Source organism: Cetorhinus maximus, chromosome 20, assembly GCF_964194155.1.
Source record: "Cetorhinus maximus chromosome 20, sCetMax3.hap1.1, whole genome shotgun sequence".
NCBI classification, from domain to species: domain Eukaryota; kingdom Metazoa; phylum Chordata; class Chondrichthyes; order Lamniformes; family Cetorhinidae; genus Cetorhinus; species Cetorhinus maximus.
In genome coordinates this window covers 87,087,523-87,107,413 of record NC_135898.1, presented here as the reverse complement: position 1 = coordinate 87,107,413, position 19,891 = coordinate 87,087,523, and the positions used below count along the sequence as shown (strand labels likewise).

Genomic DNA, 19,891 nt, shown 5'->3' with positions numbered 1-19,891 from the left:
CTTTAGTTACTCTTTTCCTACTTAAATACTTGTAGAAATCCTTACTATCTGCTTTTATATTTCTAGTTGTTTTCTCTTATACTCTACTTTCTCCCTCTTTATTATTTCTTTAGTCATTCTTTGCTGCTTCTTAAAATCTGTCCAAACTTCTGAGCTACCACTAATCTTTGCAGATTTTTACAATATGATACTGTCCTTAAATACTTATTTAGTCCCGAATGATGCATCCTTCTCAAAGAGTCTTTTTTTCTCACTGGTATATATCTTTGTTGAGAGTTATTAAATACCTCCATAAAATCTGCCTCTGCATCTCTACTATCTTCTCTTCTAACTTTGTTTCTCAGTTCACTTCAGCTGGCTTGGACTTCAGCCCTTATAATTACCGTTATTTAGGTTTTAGGCCCACACTTCCCCCCTTCAAACTGAACGTGAAATTCTATCATGTTATGATTGCTGTTGCCTAGAAGTTATTGATTCACCCCCTCATTGCACATTACTCAGTCTAGAATAGCCTCCTCCCTGGTTGGCTCTAGAATGTATTGCTCGAAGAAATTGTTCCGCATACGCTCTATGAACTCACTTTCCAGGCTGTCTTTGCCAATCTTATTCGCCCAATTTACAAGTAGATTAAAATCACCCATGATTATTGTGGTACCTATCTTCCATACTCCATTTATTTCTTCCTGTATACTCTGTCCTACCATGTGACTACTGGTTAGGGGGCCTATAAACTACTCCAACAAGTGACCTCTTACCGCTGCTATTTCTTATCTCTCCCTAAACTGATTCTACATCTTACTGTTTCGAGCTAAGGTCATCTCTCGCTTCTGTACTAATGACACTCTTAATTAACAGAGCTACCCCACCACCTTTGCTTAGCTTCCTGTCTTTTCAAAGTGTCAAATACCCTTTAATATTCAGGCCCCAGCCTTGGCCACCTTGCAGTCATGTCTCTGTAATGGCTGTCAGGTCATACATATTTATTTCTCTTTGATTTACCAATTTATCCATCTTGTTACATGTGCTGCACGCATTCAGTTGCAGAGCCTTTAACTTTGTCTTTTTATAATTTTTGCAATCTCTGGCCTTATCTGTTAAGTCCCTTCCTGCCACACTGTGGTTATCGTTATCCAGATCACTACCCTGCACTATTACCGTGTTCTTTTCTTTGATTTACCACGTCTCCTCTCACATGGTCCCTTTCCCCCACTATTTAGTTTAAAACGCTCCCTACCACCCTAGTTATACGACTCACCAGAAGACTGGTCCCAGCACAGTTCAGCTGAAGCCCGTCCTAACGATACAGCCCCCACTTTCCCCAGTACTGATGCTCTTGCACCATGAATCGAAACCCATTTCTCCCACACCAGTCTTTGAGCCACACGTTCATCTCTCTAATCTTACTTACCCTACGGCAATTTGCTTATGGCTCAGGTAATAATCCAGAGATTATTACCGTTGAGGTTCTGCTTTGTAATTTAGCCCCGAGCTGCTCATAATTCCAATGCAGAGCCTTGTTCCTAGTCCTATCTATGTTTTTGGTGTCCACATGGACCATGACAACTGGATTCCTCTCCTCCCACTGCAATTTCCTCTCCAGCCCCAAGCAGATGTCCCAAACCCTGGCACTGGTTAGGCAACACAGCCTGCTGGCTTCACGCTCTTGACTGCACAGAACTGTGTTTATCCCCCGGCTATACTGTCCTCATTCCTCTTTACTCCCCCGATTGAATGGCTTCCTGTAGCATGGTGCCATGACCAGTTCACTCATCCACCCTGCAGCTTCCGTTGTCGTCTATAAGACTTGCAAGAACCTTGAACTTATTGGACAATTGCACGGGTCGAGGCTCCTCCATTTCTTCCTTCCTTCTCAGCTCCCGTACCTGCCTCATTCGCAGTCACACACATCTGCCACTGACCGAATCGGATGACTCTATTCTTATGAGTGTGACTGCCTCCAGGGGCAATGTGCCCAGGTAACGTCCCCCCCCCTCCCTGATGCATCGCGGTATGGGTAGATAGCCCAGCAGCTCATTGAGCGAAAGCTCCTCGAACTGCAGACACTTACTACAGACGTGGCTGCCTTGGATCACATTTGCGTCCATGAACCCCCACAAACTGCAGCTGCAACACATCACCTGCCCCCGCCATCCTCACTGTGTTTTAATTAACTAATTAATTACTTGCCTAATTTTTAAAATTAATGCCTCTCCTCACCGCCACTTACTGTACTGATCTAAACCTTAGTAATAGAATAAACTCTTAACACTTAAAAAATAAAACAGTGGACTCAACAGCTTCCGACTTCCCTCTGCTAGAGTCTCCTAGTGAATGATAAGGTAGCTATTTAAGGGTTATTTAAAAATTTACGTTTTTCTAATTTTCAGCACTTTATGCACACTCCCTAAGAACAGCTACTCATCAAGCAATCAACTCATGGCTTTCCTGTGAGGTCACTGTCTATTTTTCAAACTCTGAGCATGCCTGAACTTCCCCCCCTCCCCGGTCTGTGTTCTCCCACAGGTCCCGCCACTGTCCCTGGAATGTGTAACAATGGGAGTGGAACATATTCAGCTGCGGGCCCCCAGAGTCTCAGAGTACCACGTCGGACATTTTGAAGACTGTTAATGGTTTCAAGCATAGATTTTCAAGTTGAGACTGTCGTTCCTTTGGGGGAGGGTGTGAGTGGGGGAGGGGAGGGGGGGGTGGGGTCATTCTGAATTGGGGGTGCAAAATATACTCATAAGAGAAAATTTGAGACACGGGCAATTTTAATGCCTGATCTCCTTGAATGGGCGAGAAGTTGTTAAACCAGGATGTGGGCATTGCTGACTGGACCAGCCTTTATTGCCCATCCCTGGTTGCCCTCGCGAAGGTGGTGGTGAGCTGCCTTCTGGAACCGCTGCGGTCCATCTGGTGTAGGTACACCCACAGTGCTGTTAGGGAAGGAGTTCCAGGGTTTTGACCCGATTACAGTGAAGGAACAGTGAAAGAGTTCCAAAGTAATTTGGAGGGGAACTTGCAGGTGGTGGTGTCCCCGTGTGTCTGCTGCTCTTGTCCTTCTAGATGGTAGCGGTCGTGGGTTTGGAAGGTGCTGTCAAAGGAGCCTTGGTGAATTCCTGCAGTGCATCTTGTAGATGGTACACACTGCTGCTACTGTGCGTCGGTGGTCAGGGAAGCGAGTGTTAAAGGTGGTGGATGGGGTGCCAATCAAGCGGGCTGCTTTGTCCTGGATGGTGTCAAGCTTCTTGAGTGTTGTTGGAGCTGCACTCATCCAGGCAAGTGGAGAGTATTCCATTACACTCCTGACTTGTGCCTTGTAGATGGTGCACAGGCTTTGGGGAGTCAGGACTAGATAATGACCAAATAATTTGTTTTAATGATGTTGGTTGAGGAATGAATATTGGCCTGGATACTTTGGGGTGGAAGGGGAGCTCAACTTTTCTTCTCATAAAAGCCCCCATGGTCATCACCTATATCCATCTAAGGGGGCAGATGGGGGTCTCAGTTTAATGTCTCATTCAAAAAATAGCATCTCTGATAGCAGAGTGTTCCCTTGGTACTGTACTGGGAGTGCCAGTCTGAATTTGATGTCAAGACCTTGAAAGTTGGCAGGTTCCATCTGTCCAGACACAACAATGAAAGGTTAACTATTCACACATACATGTGTCATCCGATGATGTCAATTACTCCTGACACTCACTTGGATCAGGAAGTTGTCATTGTTTTATTTTGAAATCTATTTGGAAACGGAGAGAAGTGTGGAACCCGTGGGAGATACACACGCTGCCGGCAGTTATAATCGGGCTAGACAATCACCTCTCCTTTGTCTCACAGTCTCAGTGTTTGATGGGTTTATTCAGTTGTGAAGAGTTGCCTTCGTTCATTTTTCTTTTTGTTTATTTCAGTTGACAGGAGGATAAGCATTTTGAGGGCTTTTACCTTTTCTGATCCGGAAGAGATTTTTGCATTAATTGATGTAATGTTCCTGATAAGGCCAGACCTGGTGTACAGAATTCTGAGATGCACCAGCCATTTAGAACGTTAATTTGTGATAATTTGAATAGTTGTGTAGATTCCATTGCTCCCTGCTAATATCCTTTAGGGAAGGAAATCTGCCGTCCTTACCTGCTCTGGTCTATGTGTGACTCCAGACCCACAGCAATGTGGTTAACTCTTAACTGTCCTCTGCAATGGCCAAGCAAGCAACTTGTATCAAACCGCTACAGCATCCTGGGGGCCACCACTGACCAGAAACTGAACTGGACTAGCCATATAAACACTGGCTACAAGAGCAGGTCAGAGACTTGGAACCTTGCAGCGAATAATTCACCTCCTGACTCCCCAAAGCCTGCCCACCATCTACAAGCCACAAGTTAGGAATGTGATGGAATACTCTCCATTTGCCTGGATGAGTACAGCTTCCATAACACCCAAGAAGCTTGACACCATCCAGGACAAAGCAGCCCCGCTTGATTGACACCCCATCCACAAACATTCACTCCCTCCACCACTGACGCACAGTAGCAGCAGTGTGTACCATCTACAAGATGCACTGCAGCAACTCACCAAGGCTCTTTAAAACCCACGACCGCTACCATCTGGAAGGACAAAGGCAACAGACACGTAGGAACACCACCACCTGGAAGTTCCCCTCCAAGCCTGACTTGGAAATATATCACTGTTCCTTCACTGTCGCTGAGACAGCTCCCTCCCTAACAGCACGGTGGGTGTACCTACACCACATGGACTGCAGCGGTTGACGAAGGCAGCTCAACACCCCCTTCTCGAGGGCAATTAGGGATGGGAAAAATAAATGCTGACCTAGCCAGTGACACCCGCACCCCATGAATGGATAAAGAAAACATTCCAGAGTGACAACCCAGATAGGTCAGATAGCACACGTCGCTCTGAGACCAATGAGGCTGCAATTAAAACCCGAAAATACTGGAAAACTCTCCACTGGTCAGGCAGCATCTGTGGAGAGAGGAAGAGAAAAATGCAGCGTTAATGTTTCAGCTTGATTAACTTTTGCCAAAGCTTTTGAAAATAAGGCAGCAGGAATCCCCTCACTGACATCTTCCAAACTTCATGAGAATTGTCCAAGACTTGCATTTATTTAGCACCCATCGTGACATGTCAATGCACTGTACAGCCAGTCAAGCACTTTTGAATGTTGTAATGTGAGCCAGGTGGCAGCCAATTTGTGCACAGCAAGCTCCCACCAACAGCAATGCGTCAATAATCTGCTTTTAGTGATATTGGTTGACGGATCAATGATTGGCCAGGACGTTGGGGATAATTCGCCTGCACGACTTTGAGATGGTGCCGCGGGATCTGAGAGGGCAAACGGGGCCTCGGTTTAACACCTCATCAAAATGGCGGCAGCTGCGGCAATGCAGCACCCGCTCAGTGACGCACAGGGGCGTCAGCCTAGATCTGGTGCTCAAGTCTCTGGAACGGAGCTTAAATTGACAGTCGATTGACTCGGAGTCAGTAGTACAGTCCACTGATCTCCTGGTTGATGCTTAATGGATTGGAAAATAGCAAACCTGGCCCCCATATTTTTTTTTTAAACCGAGAAATTACAAATGTGTGAACCTTATTTGAATTGTGATGAATTTTGTCTCAGAGTTTGAGGGAGGCGGTAGACGATTATCTGAAAAGATCAGGTCTGATCAGAGAGAGCCAGAATCTAGAGAGAAGGGACTGATCACACATCAGAGCAATTTATTTCATTCATTGAGAAGGTTACTCTATAAGTCGGTGGATAAGTCGGAGGCGGTGGGCGTTAGCTGCACGAATTTCAGGAAGGATTTTAACCATAATCCCGCGTATGGACAGCGTTTCCAGGTGTGTTCCGGCCGGAGAGACGGGGAAGTGTTGATTGGTGAGAGGGAATCTCAGGGACAGTGGCGGGTGGAGAGATGTGTCAGCCTGGAAACCGCCACAAGGGGTCACTGCTGCTGCTCCTGGGAATCCTGGCCAAGGTTGCAGATGAGACCAAGAACCAGGATTTCCCCCACTCTCTGTCACAACCTCAGCGAAAACATCTCTTACACTTGGAGACGGGGCTACGCACCCGTTCAGACACACACACACACACACACACACACACAGGAACGAAACAGCCAGAACGTTTTCTGTGCAAATTTAATGCAGAGGCGCTGTCCATTGTGCAATACTATAGACAGAGTGGTTTCAGGGAACGTTCAGCCTGAGTCCGTTTAAAGGTCATGAGAGTGGATCGAAGAAGCAGTTAAAGAGAGACTAGCTTTTCTATAGCAGTTTTCACAGCCACCAAGTGTCTGGGACTGGGACTAACCGGTTAACCCTTTCTTCCAAAGGGCCAATTCGGGCGCAGTGGCGTGTTTTGTGTTATATCTTTCTAATGACGTGGTTTATAATTTGGAGAAGATGGAGAGTGAGTGGGTCTTGATGGGGGAATTTTATTGTCATGAAGTCTTATTAAAAATGCGAAGCCTTTGGAAAGAAGGAGATGTATCTGTCGGGCACAGCAGTTGAAGATCCTACCTAGCCCAGCGTGAAGATTGGGACGGGAATAGATTAAGGAAACAAACTTCATGGTTCCTCGAATCTCCATCATGGTGTCTCCATGAAATGAGAAGCTGTGGGTTCAGATTGAAGTGTCCATTGTTTCCTCTCCTTCAGGTGTATATGGGGTCGATTCCTAACCGCTGTCCGGAGGGCAGGTGGAGGAAGATTCAAACGGGTTGAGATGATGTATTTATGTTTAAGTATCTTTGCTTTGATTTCTTTCCCCAGGACCCTGAATGGGATGTAAGCAGTGCTTTTGTAGCAAATGCTGCCAGTCACATTAGACCCAAGAGCAAAGCCAAACCTGACAAAAAATCAAAGGAAAACAAAGAGAATGAGGCTAAAAGCCATGAGGTGAGTGTCTGTGTGTGTGTGCGTGTGTGTGTGTCCTGGTGCGTGGGTGTGTCCCTCTGTGCGTGTGTGTCTATATGTGTTCCCATGTGTGTGTGTCCTGTGTGTTCCCGAATGTGTCTGAAAGTGTATGTGCGTGTGTGTTCCCATTGTGTGCGTCCTTGAGCAGGTGCCTGAGCGCGTGTCCCAGCGCATGTGTGTGTGTTCCCGTGTGCGCCTGAATGTGTGTGTTCCCGTGTGCGCCTGAATGTGTGTGTTCCCGTGTGCGTCTGAATGTGTGTTGGAATGTGTGTGTGAGAGAGTCGGAGTGTGTGTGCGTGCGAGAGAGTCGGAGTGTGTGCGCGTGCGAGAGAGTCGGAGTGTGTGCGCGTGCGAGAGAGTCGGAGTGTGTGCGCGTGCGAGAGAGTCGGAGTGTGTGCGCGTGCGAGAGTGTCGGAGTGTGTGCGCGTGCGAGAGTGTCGGAGTGTGTGCGCGTGCGAGAGAGTCGGAGTGTGTGCGCGTGCGAGAGAGTCGGAGTGTGTGCGCGTGCGAGAGTGTCGGAGTGTGTGCGCGTGCGAGAGAGTCGGAGTGTGTGCGCGTGCGAGAGAGTCGGAGTGTGTGCGCGTGCGAGAGAGTCGGAGTGTGTGCGCGTGCGAGAGAGTCGGAGTGTGTGTGCGTGCGAGAGAGTCGGAGTGTGTGTGCATGTCCCGGTGTGTGTGTGGGTGTGAGTATGTCACGGTTTGTGTGTGTGTGTGTGTGTATGTCACGGTTTGTGTGTGTGTGTATGTCACGGTTTGTGTGTGTGTGTGTGTGTGTGTATGTCACGGTTTGTGTGTGTATGTCACGGTTTGTGTGTGTGTCACGGAATGTGTGTGTGTGTGTGTGTGTCACGGAATGTGTGTGTGTGTGTGTGTGTCACGGAATGTGTGTGTGTGTGTGTGTGTGTGTGTCACGGAATGTGTGTGTGTGTGTGTGTGTGTCACGGAATGTGTGTGTGTGTGTGTGTGTGTGTCACGGAATGTGTGTGTGTGTGTGTGTGTCACGGAATGTGTGTGTGTGTGTCACGGAATGTGTGTGTGTGTGTGTGTGTCACGGAATGTGTGTGTGTGTGTGTGTGTCACGGAATGTGTGTGTGTGTGTGTGTGTCACGGAATGTGTGTGTGTGTGTGTGTGTGTCACGGAATGTGTGTGTGTGTGTGTGTGTGTCACGGAATGTGTGTGTGTGTGTGTGTGTCACGGAATGTGTGTGTGTGTGTGTGTGTGTCACGGAATGTGTGTGTGTGTGTGTGTGTGTCACGGAATGTGTGTGTGTGTGTGTGTGTCACGGAATGTGTGTGTGTGTGTGTGTGTGTGTCACGGAATGTGTGTGTGTGTGTGTGTGTGTGTCACGGAATGTGTGTGTGTGTGTGTGTGTGTCACGGAATGTGTGTGTGTGTGTGTGTGTGTCACGGAATGTGTGTGTGTGTGTGTGTGACGGAATGTGTGTGTGTGTGTGTGTGTGTCACGGAATGTGTGTGTGTGTGTGTGTGTGTGTCACGGAATGTGTGTGTGTGTGTGTGTGTGTGTCACGGAATGTGTGTGTGTGTGTGTGTGTGTGTGTGTCACGGAATGTGTGTGTGTGTGTGTGTGTGTGTGTCACGGAATGTGTGTGTGTGTGTGTGTGTGTGTGTGTCACGGAATGTGTGTGTGTGTGTGTGTGTGTCACGGAATGTGTGTGTGTGTGTGTGTGTGTGTGTGTGTCACGGAATGTGTGTGTGTGTGTGTGTCACGGAATGTGTGTGTGTGTGTGTGTGTGTGTGTGTCACGGAATGTGTGTGTGTGTGTGTGTGTGTGTCACGGAATGTGTGTGTGTGTGTGTGTGTGTGTGTGTGTCACGGAATGTGTGTGTGTGTGTGTGTGTGTGTGTCACGGAATGTGTGTGTGTGTGTGTGTGTGTGTGTGTCACGGAATGTGTGTGTGTGTGTGTGTGTCACGGAATGTGTGTGTGTGTGTGTGTGTGTGTGTCACGGAATGTGTGTGTGTGTGTGTGTGTGTGTGTGTGTGTGTGTGTCACGGAATGTGTGTGTGTGTGTGTGTGTCACGGAATGTGTGTGTGTGTGTCACGGAATGTGTGTGTGTGTGTCACGGAATGTGTGTGTGTGTGTGTGTGTGTCACGGAATGTGTGTGTGTGTGTGTGTGTCACGGAATGTGTGTGTGTGTGTGTGTGTCACGGAATGTGTGTGTGTGTGTGTGTGTCACGGAATGTGTGTGTGTGTGTGTGTGTCACGGAATGTGTGTGTGTGTCACGGAATGTGTGTGTGTGTGTGTGTGTCACGGAATGTGTGTGTGTGTGTGTGTGTCACGGAATGTGTGTGTGTGTGTGTGTGTCACGGAATGTGTGTGTGTGTGTGTGTGTCACGGAATGTGTGTGTGTGTGTGTGTGTGTGTCACGGAATGTGTGTGTGTGTGTGTGTGTGTGTCACGGAATGTGTGTGTGTGTGTGTGTGTGTGTGTGTGTCACGGAATGTGTGTGTGTGTGTGTGTGTCACGGAATGTGTGTGTGTGTGTGTGTGTCACGGAATGTGTGTGTGTGTGTGTGTGTCACGGAATGTGTGTGTGTGTGTGTGTGTCACGGAATGTGTGTGTGTGTGTGTGTGTGTCACGGAATGTGTGTGTGTGTGTGTGTGTCACGGAATGTGTGTGTGTGTGTGTGTGTGTCACGGAATGTGTGTGTGTGTGTGTGTCACGGAATGTGTGTGTGTGTGTGTGTGTCACGGAATGTGTGTGTGTGTGTGTGTGTCACGGAATGTGTGTGTGTGTGTGTGTGTGTGTGTCACGGAATGTGTGTGTGTGTGTGTGTGTGTCACGGAATGTGTGTGTGTGTGTGTGTGTGTCACGGAAGTGTGTGTGTGTGTGTGTGTGTGTGTCACGGAATGTGTGTGTGTGTGTGTGTGTGTCACGGAATGTGTGTGTGTGTGTGTGTGTGTCACGGAATGTGTGTGTGTGTGTGTGTGTCACGGAATGTGTGTGTGTGTGTGTGTGTCACGGAATGTGTGTGTGTGTGTGTGTGTCACGGAATGTGTGTGTGTGTGTGTGTGTGTGTCACGGAATGTGTGTGTGTGTGTGTGTGTGTGTCACGGAATGTGTGTGTGTGTGTGTGTGTGTCACGGAATGTGTGTGTGTGTGTGTGTCACGGAATGTGTGTGTGTGTGTGTGTGTGTCACGGAATGTGTGTGTGTGTGTGTGTGTGTCACGGAAGTGTGTGTGTGTGTGTGTGTGTGTCACGGAACGTGTGTGTGTGTGTGTGTGTGTGTGTCACGGAACGTGTGTGTGTGTGTGTGTGTGTCACGGAATGTGTGTGTGTGTGTGTGTGTGTCACGGAATGTGTGTGTGTGTGTCACGGAATGTGTGTGTGTGTGTGTGTGTCACGGAATGTGTGTGTGTGTGTCACGGAATGTGTGTGTGTGTGTGTGTGTCACGGAATGTGTGTGTGTGTGTGTGTCACGGAATGTGTGTGTGTGTGTGCGTGTCACGGAATGTGTGTGTGTGTGTGTGTGTCACGGAATGTGTGTGTGTGTGTGTGTGTGTCACGGAATGTGTGTGTGTGTGTGTGTGTGTCACGGAATGTGTGTGTGTGTGTGTGTGTGTGTCACGGAATGTGTGTGTGTGTGTGTGTGTGTGTGTCACGGAATGTGTGTGTGTGTGTGTGTGTGTGTGTGTCACGGAATGTGTGTGTGTGTGTGTGTGTGTGTGTGTCACGGAATGTGTGTGTGTGTGTGTGTGTGTGTCACGGAATGTGTGTGTGTGTGTGTGTGTGTCACGGAATGTGTGTGTGTGTGTGTCACGGAATGTGTGTGTGTGTGTGTGTGTCACGGAATGTGTGTTTGTGTGTGTGTGTGTCACGGAATGTGTGTGTGTGTGTGTGTGTGTCACGGAATGTGTGTGTGTGTGTGTGTGTGTCACGGAATGTGTGTGTGTGTGTGTGTGTGTCACAGAATGTGTGTGTGTGTGTGTGTGTGTCACGGAATGTGTGTGTGTGTGTGTGTGTCACGGAATGTGTGTGTGTGTGTGTGTGTCACGGAATGTGTGTGTGTGTGTGTGTGTGTCACGGAATGTGTGTGTGTGTGTGTGTGTGTGTCACGGAATGTGTGTGTGTGTGTGTGTCACGGAATGTGTGTGTGTGTGTGTGTGTGTCACGGAATGTGTGTGTGTGTGTGTGTGTGTCACGGCATGTGTGTGTGTGTGTGTGTGTGTCACGGAATGTGTGTGTGTGTGTGTGTGTGTCACGGAATGTGTGTGTGTGTGTGTGTGTGTGTCACGGAATGTGTGTGTGTGTGTGTGTGTGTGTCACGGAATGTGTGTGTGTGTGTGTGTGTGTCACGGAATGTGTGTGTGTGTGTGTGTGTGTGTGTGTGTCACGGAATGTGTGTGTGTGTGTGTGTGTGTGTGTGTGTCACGGAATGTGTGTGTGTGTGTGTCACGGAATGTGTGTGTGTGTGTGTCACGGAATGTGTGTGTGTGTGTGTCACGGAATGTGTGTGTGTGTGTGTCACGGAATGTGTGTGTGTGTGTGTGTCACGGAATGTGTGTGTGTGTGTGTGTCACGGAATGTGTGTGTGTGTGTGTGTGTGTGTCACGGAATGTGTGTGTGTGTGTGTGTGTGTGTCACGGAATGTGTGTGTGTGTGTGTGTGTGTCACGGAATGTATGTGTGTGTGTGTGTCACGGAATGTATGTGTGTGTGTGTGTCACGGAATGTATGTGTGTGTGTGTGTGTCACGGAATGTGTGTGTATGTGTGTGTCACGGAATGTGTGTGTGTGTGTGTGTGTGTCACGGAATGTGTGTGTGTGTGTGTGTGTGTCACGGAATGTGTGTGTGTGTGTGTGTGTGTGTGTCACGGAATGTGTGTGTGTGTGTGTGTGTCACGGAATGTGTGTGTGTGTGTGTGTGTGTCACGGAATGTGTGTGTGTGTGTGTGTGTGTCACGGAATGTGTGTGTGTGTGTGTGTGTGTCACGGAATGTGTGTGTGTGTGTGTGTGTGTGTCACGGAATGTGTGTGTGTGTGTGTGTGTGTGTCACGGAATGTGTGTGTGTGTGTGTGTGTGTGTCACGGAATGTGTGTGTGTGTGTGTGTGTGTGTGTCACGGAATGTGTGTGTGTGTGTGTGTGTGTGTCACGGAATGTGTGTGTGTGTGTGTGTCACGGAATGTGTGTGTGTGTGTGTGTGTGTGTCACGGAATGTGTGTGTGTGTGTGTGTGTGTCACGGAATGTGTGTGTGTGTGTGTGTGTGTGTGTGTGTGTCACGGAATGTGTGTGTGTGTGTGTGTGTCACGGAATGTGTGTGTGTGTGTGTGTGTGTGTGTGTGTCACGGAATGTGTGTGTGTGTGTGTCACGGAATGTGTGTGTGTGTGTGTCACGGAATGTGTGTGTGTGTGTGTCACGGAATGTGTGTGTGTGTGTGTGTCACGGAATGTGTGTGTGTGTGTGTGTCACGGAATGTGTGTGTGTGTGTGTGTCACGGAATGTGTGTGTGTGTGTGTGTCACGGAATGTGTGTGTGTGTGTGTGTCACGGAATGTGTGTGTGTGTGTGTGTCACGGAATGTGTGTGTGTGTGTGTGTCACGGAATGTGTGTGTGTGTGTGTGTGTCACGGAATGTGTGTGTGTGTGTGTGTGTCACGGAATGTGTGTGTGTGTGTGTGTGTGTCACGGAATGTGTGTGTGTGTGTGTGTGTGTGTGTGTGTCACGGAATATGTGTGTGTGTGTGTGTGTGTCACGGAATGTGTGTGTGTGTGTGTGTGTGTGTGTGTGTCACGGAATGTGTGTGTGTGTGTGTGTCACGGAATGTGTGTGTGTGTGTGTGTCACGGAATGTGTGTGTGTGTGTGTGTCACGGAATGTGTGTGTGTGTGTGTGTCACGGAATGTGTGTGTGTGTGTGTGTCACGGAATGTGTGTGTGTGTGTGTGTCACGGAATGTGTGTGTGTGTGTGTGTCACGGAATGTGTGTGTGTGTGTGTGTGTCACGGAATGTGTGTGTGTGTGTGTGTGTGTCACGGAATGTGTGTGTGTGTGTGTGTGTGTCACGGAATGTGTGTGTGTGTGTGTGTGTGTCACGGAATGTGTGTGTGTGTGTGTGTGTGTCACGGAATGTGTGTGTGTGTGTGTGTGTCACGGAATGTGTGTGTGTGTGTGTGTGTCACGGAATGTTTGTGTGTGTGTGTGTGTGTGTGTCACGGAATGTTTGTGTGTGTGTGTGTGTGTGTGTGTCACGGAATGTGTGTGTGTGTCACGGAATGTGTGTGTGTGTGTGTGTCACGGAATGTGTGTGTGTGTGTGTGTGTGTCACGGAATGTGTGTGTGTGTGTGTGTGTGTCACGGAATGTGTGTGTGTGTGTGTGTGTCACGGAATGTGTGTGTGTGTGTGTGTGTCACGGAATGTGTGTGTGTGTGTGTGTGTGTGTCACGGAATGTGTGTGTGTGTGTGTGTGTGTCACGGAATGTGTGTGTGTGTGTGTGTGTGTGTCACGGAATGTGTGTGTGTGTGTGTGTGTGTCACGGAATGTGTGTGTGTGTGTGTGTGTGTCACGGAATGTGTGTGTGTGTGTGTGTGTGTCACGGAATGTGTGTGTGTGTGTCACGGAATGTGTGTGTGTGTGTGTGTGTCACGGAATGTGTGTGTGTGTGTGTGTGTGTGTGTCACGGAATGTGTGTGTGTGTGTGTGTGTGTCACGGAATGTGTGTGTGTGTGTGTGTGTGTCACGGAATGTGTGTGTGTGTGTGTGTGTGTCACGGAATGTGTGTGTGTGACGGAATGTGTGTGTGTGTGTGTGTGTGTGTCACGGAATGTGTGTGTGTGTGTGTGTGTGTGTGTGTGTGTCACGGAATGTGTGTGTGTGTGTGTGTCACGGAATGTGTGTGTGTGTGTGTGTCACGGAATGTGTGTGTGTGTGTGTGTCACGGAATGTGTGTGTGTGTGTGTGTCACGGAATGTGTGTGTGTGTGTGTGTGTGTCACGGAATGTGTGTGTGTGTGTGTGTCACGGAATGTGTGTGTGTGTGTGTGTCACGGAATGTGTGTGTGTGTGTCACGGAATGTGTGTGTGTGTGTGTGTCACGGAATGTGTGTGTGTGTGTGTGTCACGGAATGTGTGTGTGTGTGTGTGTGTCACGGAATGTGTGTGTGTGTGTGTGTCACGGAATGTGTGTGTGTGTGTGTGTCACGGAATGTGTGTGTGTGTGTGTGTCACGGAATGTGTGTGTGTGTGTGTGTCACGGAATGTGTGTGTGTGTGTGTCACGGAATGTGTGTGTGTGTGTGTGTCACGGAATGTGTGTGTGTGTGTGTGTCACGGAATGTGTGTGTGTGTGTGTGTCACGGAATGTGTGTGTGTGTGTGTGTCACGGAATGTGTGTGTGTGTGTGTGTCACGGAATGTGTGTGTGTGTGTGTGTCACGGAATGTGTGTGTGTGTGTGTGTGTCACGGAATGTGTGTGTGTGTGTGTGTGTCACGGAATGTGTGTGTGTGTGTGTGTCACGGAATGTGTGTGTGTGTGTGTGTCACGGAATGTGTGTGTGTGTGTGTGTCACGGAATGTGTGTGTGTGTGTGTGTCACGGAATGTGTGTGTGTGTGTGTGTCACGGAATGTGTGTGTGTGTGTGTGTCACGGAATGTGTGTGTGTGTGTGTGTCACGGAATGTGTGTGTGTGTGTGTCACGGAATGTGTGTGTGTGTGTGTGTCACGGAATGTGTGTGTGTGTGTGTCACGGAATGTGTGTGTGTGTGTGTGTCACGGAATGTGTGTGTGTGTGTGTGTCACGGAATGTGTGTGTGTGTGTGTGTGTCACGGAATGTGTGTGTGTGTGTGTGTGTCACGGAATGTGTGTGTGTGTGTGTGTCACGGAATGTGTGTGTGTGTGTGTGTCACGGAATGTGTGTGTGTGTGTGTGTGTCACGGAATGTGTGTGTGTGTGTGTGTGTCACGGAATGTGTGTGTGTGTGTGTGTGTCACGGAATGTGTGTGTGTGTGTGTGTGTCACGGAATGTGTGTGTGTGTGTGTGTGTCACGGAATGTGTGTGTGTGTGTGTGTGTCACGGAATGTGTGTGTGTGTGTGTGTGTGTCACGGAATGTGTGTGTGTGTGTGTGTGTGTCACGGAATGTGTGTGTGTGTGTGTGTGTCACGGAATGTGTGTGTGTGTGTCACGGAATGTGTGTGTGTGTGTCACGGAATGTGTGTGTGTGTGTGTGTGACGGAATGTGTGTGTGTGTGTGTGTGTGTGACGGAATGTGTGTGTGTGTGTGTGTGTGTCACGGAATGTGTGTGTGTGTGTGTGTGTGTGTCACGGAATGTGTGTGTGTGTGTGTGTGTGTGTCACGGAATGTGTGTGTGTGTGTGTGTCACGGAATGTGTGTGTGTGTGTGTGTGTGTGTGTATGTCACGGAATGTGTGTGTGTGTGTGTGTGTGTCACGGAATGTGTGTGTGTGTGTGTGTGTGTGTCACGGAATGTGTGTGTGTGACGGAATGTGTGTGTGTGTGTGTGTGTGTGTCACGGAATGTGTGTGTGTGTGTGTGTGTGTGTCACGGAATGTGTGTGTGTGTGTGTGTGTGTGTGTATGTCACGGAATGTGTGTGTGTGTGTGTGTGTGTCACGGAATGTGTGTGTGTGTGTGTGTGTGTGTCACGGAATGTGTGTGTGTGACGGAATGTGTGTGTGTGTGTGTGTGTGTGTCACGGAATGTGTGTGTGTGTGTGTGTGTCACGGAATATGTGTGTGTGTGTGTGTGTGTGTCACGGAATGTGTGTGTGTGTGTCACGGAATGTGTGTGTGTGTGTGTGTCACGGAATGTGTGTGTGTGTGTGTGTGTCACGGAATGTGTGTGTGTGTGTGTGTGTCACGGAATGTGTGTGTGTGTGTGTCACGGAATGTGTGTGTGTGTGTGTGTCACGGAATGTGTGTGTGTGTGTGTGTCACGGAATGTGTGTGTCACGGAATGTGTGTGTGTGTGTGTGTCACGGAATGTGTGTGTCACGGAATGTGTGTGTGTGTGTGTGTGTGTCACGGAATGTGTGTGTGTGTGTGTCACGGAATGTGTGTGTCACGGAATGTGTGTGTGTGTGTGTGTGTGTCACGGAATGTGCGTGTGTGTGTGTGTGTGTCACGGAATGTGTGTGTGTGTGTGTCACGGAATGTGCGTGTGTGTGTGTCACGGAATGTGTGTGTGTGTGTGTGTGTGTGTGTGTGTCACGGAATGTGTGTGTGTCACGGAATGTGTGTGTGTGTGTGTGTGTCACGGAATGTGTGTGTGTGTGTGTGTGTGTCACGGAATGTGTGTGTGTGTGTCACGGAATGTGTGTGTGTGTGTCACGGAATGTGTGTGTGTGTGTGTGTCACGGAATGTGTGTGTGTGTGTGTGTGTCACGGAATGTGTGTGTGTGTGTGTGTGTCACGGAATGTGTGTGTGTGTGTGTGTGTCACGGAATGTGTGTGTGTGTGTGTGTGTCACGGAATGTGTGTGTGTGTGTGTGTGTCACGGAATGTGTGTGTGTGTGTGTCACGGAATGTGTGTGTGTGTGTGTCACGGAATGTGTGTGTGTGTGTGTGTGTGTCACGGAATGTGTGTGTGTCACGGAATGTATGTGTGTGTGTGTGTGTGTCACGGAATGTGTGTGTGTGTGTGTGTGTCACGGAATGTGTGTGTGTCACGGAATGTATGTGTGTGTGTGTGTGTCACGGAATGTGCGTGTGTGTGTGTGTCATGGAATGTGCGTGTGTGTGTGTGTGTGTCACGGAATGTGCGTGTGTGTGTGTGTGTGTCACGGAATGTGCGTGTGTGTGTGTGTGTGTCACGGAATGTGCGTGTGTGTGTGTGTCACGGAATGTGCGTGCGTGTGTGTGTGTGTCACGGAATGTGCGTGCGTGTGTGTGTGTGTCACGGAATGTGCGTGCGTGTGTGTGTGTGTCACGGAATGTGCGTGCGTGTGTGTGTGTGTCACGGAATGTGCGTGCGTGTGTGTGTGTGTCACGGAATGTGCGTGCGTGTGTGTGTGTGTCACGGAATGTGCGTGCGTGTGTGTGTGTGTCACGGAATGTGCGTGCGTGTGTGTGTGTGTCACGGAATGTGCGTGCGTGTGTGTGTGTGTCACGGAATGTGCGTGCGTGTGTGTGTGTGTCACGGAATGTGCGTGCGTGTGTGTGTGTGTCACGGAATGTGCGTGCGTGTGTGTGTGTGTCACGGAATGTGCGTGCGTGTGTGTGTGTGTCACGGAATGTGCGTGCGTGTGTGTGTGTGTCACGGAATGTGCGTGCGTGTGTGTGTGTGTCACGGAATGTGCGTGCGTGTGTGTGTGTGTCACGGAATGTGCGTGCGTGTGTGTGTGTGTCACGGAATGTGCGTGCGTGTGTGTGTGTGTCACGGAATGTGCGTGCGTGTGTGTGTGTGTCACGGAATGTGCGTGCGTGTGTGTGTGTGTCACGGAATGTGTGTGCGTGTGTGTGTGTGTCACGGAATGTGTGTGCGTGTGTGTGTGTGTGTGTGTGTGTGTCACGGAATGTGTGTGCGTGTGTGTGTGTGTGTGTGTCACGGAATGTGTGTGCGTGTGTGTGTGTGTCACGGAATGTGTGTGTGTGTGTGTCACGGAATGTGTGTGTGCGTGTGTGTGTGTGTCACGGAATGTGTGTGTGTGCGTGTGTGTGTGTGTCACGGAATGTGTGTGCGTGTGTGTGTCACGGAATGTGTGTGCGTGTGTGTGTCACGGAATGTGTGTGCGTGTGTGTGTCACGGAATGTGTGTGTGTGTGTGTCACGGAATGTGTGTGTGTGTGTGTGTCACGGAATGTGTGTGTGTGTGTGTGTCACGGAATGTGTGTGTGTGTGTGTGTCACGGAATGTGTGTGTGTGTGTGTCACGGAATGTGTGTGTGTGTGTCACGGAATGTGTGTGTGTGTGTGTGTGTGTGTCACGGAATGTGTGTGTGTGTGTGTGTGTGTGTGTGTCACGGAATGTGTGTGTGTGTCACGGAATGTGTGTGTGTGTCACGGAATGTGTGTGTGTGTCACGGAATGTGTGTGTGTGTGTGTGTCACGGAATGTGTGTGTGTGTGTGTGTCACGGAATGTGTGTGTGTGTGTGTGTCACGGAATGTGTGTGTGTGTGTGTGTCACGGAATGTGTGTGTGTGTGTGTGTCACGGAATGTGTGTGTGTGTGTGTGTCACGGAATGTGTGTGTGTGTGTGTGTCACGGAATGTGTGTGTGTGTGTGTGTGTCACGGAATGTGTGTGTGTGTGTGTGTCACGGAATGTGTGTGTGTGTGTGTGTCACGGAATGTGTGTGTGTGTGTGTGTCACGGAATGTGTGTGTGTGTGTGTGTGTGTGTCACGGAATGTGTGTGTGTGTGTGTGTGTGTGTCACGGAATGTGTGTGTGTGTGTGTGTGTGTGTCACGGAATGTGTGTGTGTGTGTGTGTGTGTGTCACGGAATGTGTGTGTGTGTGTGTGTGTGTCACGGAATGTGTGTGTGTGTGTGTGTGTGTGTCACGGAATGTGTGTGTGTGTGTGTGTGTGTGTCACGGAATGTGTGTGTGTGTGTGTGTGTGTGTCACGGAATGTGTGTGTGTGTGTGTGTGTGTGTCACGGAATGTGTGTGTGTGTGTGTGTGTGTGTGTCACGGAATGTGTGTGTGTGTGTGTGTGTGTCACGGAATGTGTGTGTGTGTGTGTGTGTGTGTCACGGAATGTGTGTGTGTGTGTGTGTGTGTGTGTGTCACGGAATGTGTGTGTGTGTGTGTGTGTGTGTGTGTGTCACGGAATGTGTGTGTGTGTCACGGAATGTGTGTGTGTGTCACGGAATGTGTGTGTGTGTGTCACGGAATGTGTGTGTGTGTGTGTGTGTCACGGAATGTGTGTGTGTCACGGAATGTGTGTGTGTGTGTGTGTGTCACGGAATGTGTGTGTGTGTGTGTGTGTCACGGAATGTGTGTGTGTGTGTGTGTGTCACGGAATGTGTGTGTGTCACGGAATGTGTGTGTGTGTGTGTGTGTTCCCGTGTCTGTGCTCCCGTCTCTTTGTCTGTTTGTTCCCGTGTGTGTCTGAATGTGTCTGTGTGTGTTTCCGTATGTGAGTGTCCCTCTGTGTGCATGTCTGTGTGTCCCTGTGTGTCCCTGTGTATGTGCATGTGTGTGTGTTCCCGTCTGTGTGTGTGTGTCTGTGTTCCCCTACGTGTGTGTCTGTGTTCCCGTGTGCCCCGTGTGTGTGTTCCTGTGTCAGTGCTCCCGTGTCTGTGTGTGTGTGTGTTCCCGTGTGTGTGTCCGTGTCTTGGTGTGTTTCCTGTGTGTGTGTGGGTGTGTGTGTGCCCCAGTGTGTATGTGTGTTCCCGTGTGTGTGTGTCCTTGTGTTCCCCCCCACCCCGTGTGTGTGTTCCCGTCTGCGCGCGTGTGTGTGTCTCTGAATGCAGGTGTGTCTCTGAATTGGTGGGTGTGTGTGTGTGTATGTCTGTGCGTGTTCCCGTGTGAGTGTTCCTGTGTCTGTGCTCCCGTTTCTTTGTGTGTTCCTCTGTATATGTGTGTCCCCGTGTGTATGTGTGTGTGTTCCTGTGTGTGTGTGGTCCCCGTGTCTGTTTGTCCCCGTGTGTGTGTGTGTCCCCTTGTCCCTGTGTGTGTGTCCCCATGTCCGTGTGTCCATGTGTGTCCCCTTGCGTGTGTGTGTGTTCCCGTGTGTGTTTGTGTGTGTGTGTATGTCTGAATATGTGGGTGTGTGTGTACCTGTGCATGTGTGTCTGAATGTGTGCCCGTGTGTGTGTGTCCCCATGTGTGTTGGAATGTGTGTGTGTCCCCTGTGTGTGTGTTACCGTGTGTGTGTGTCCCCATGTGTTCCCGTGTGTGTGTGTGTTCCAGTGTGTGCGTGTCCGTGTCCCGGGTGTGTGTGCGTCCGCATGTGTGTGTGTCCCCGTGCACTTGTGTGTCCCCTTGTGCGTGTGTGCGTGTCCCCGTGCATGTGCGTCCGTGTGTGTCCCGTGCGCGTGTAC

The 19,891-nt window shown here is 49.4% G+C and overlaps 1 protein-coding gene across 2 annotated transcripts in view; it reads left to right on the top strand.

The window, feature by feature from the left end:
- The window catches only part of LOC144694550 (uncharacterized), a 188,531-nt gene that overhangs the window by 66,841 nt on the left and 101,799 nt on the right, over positions 1-19,891 (top strand). For both annotated transcript variants that reach the window (XM_078565109.1, XM_078565108.1), the window contains exon 6: positions 6,787-6,912. In XM_078565109.1, the coding sequence (XP_078421235.1) occupies positions 6,787-6,912 (126 nt within the window). The remainder of the gene's footprint in view (positions 1-6,786; positions 6,913-19,891) is intronic.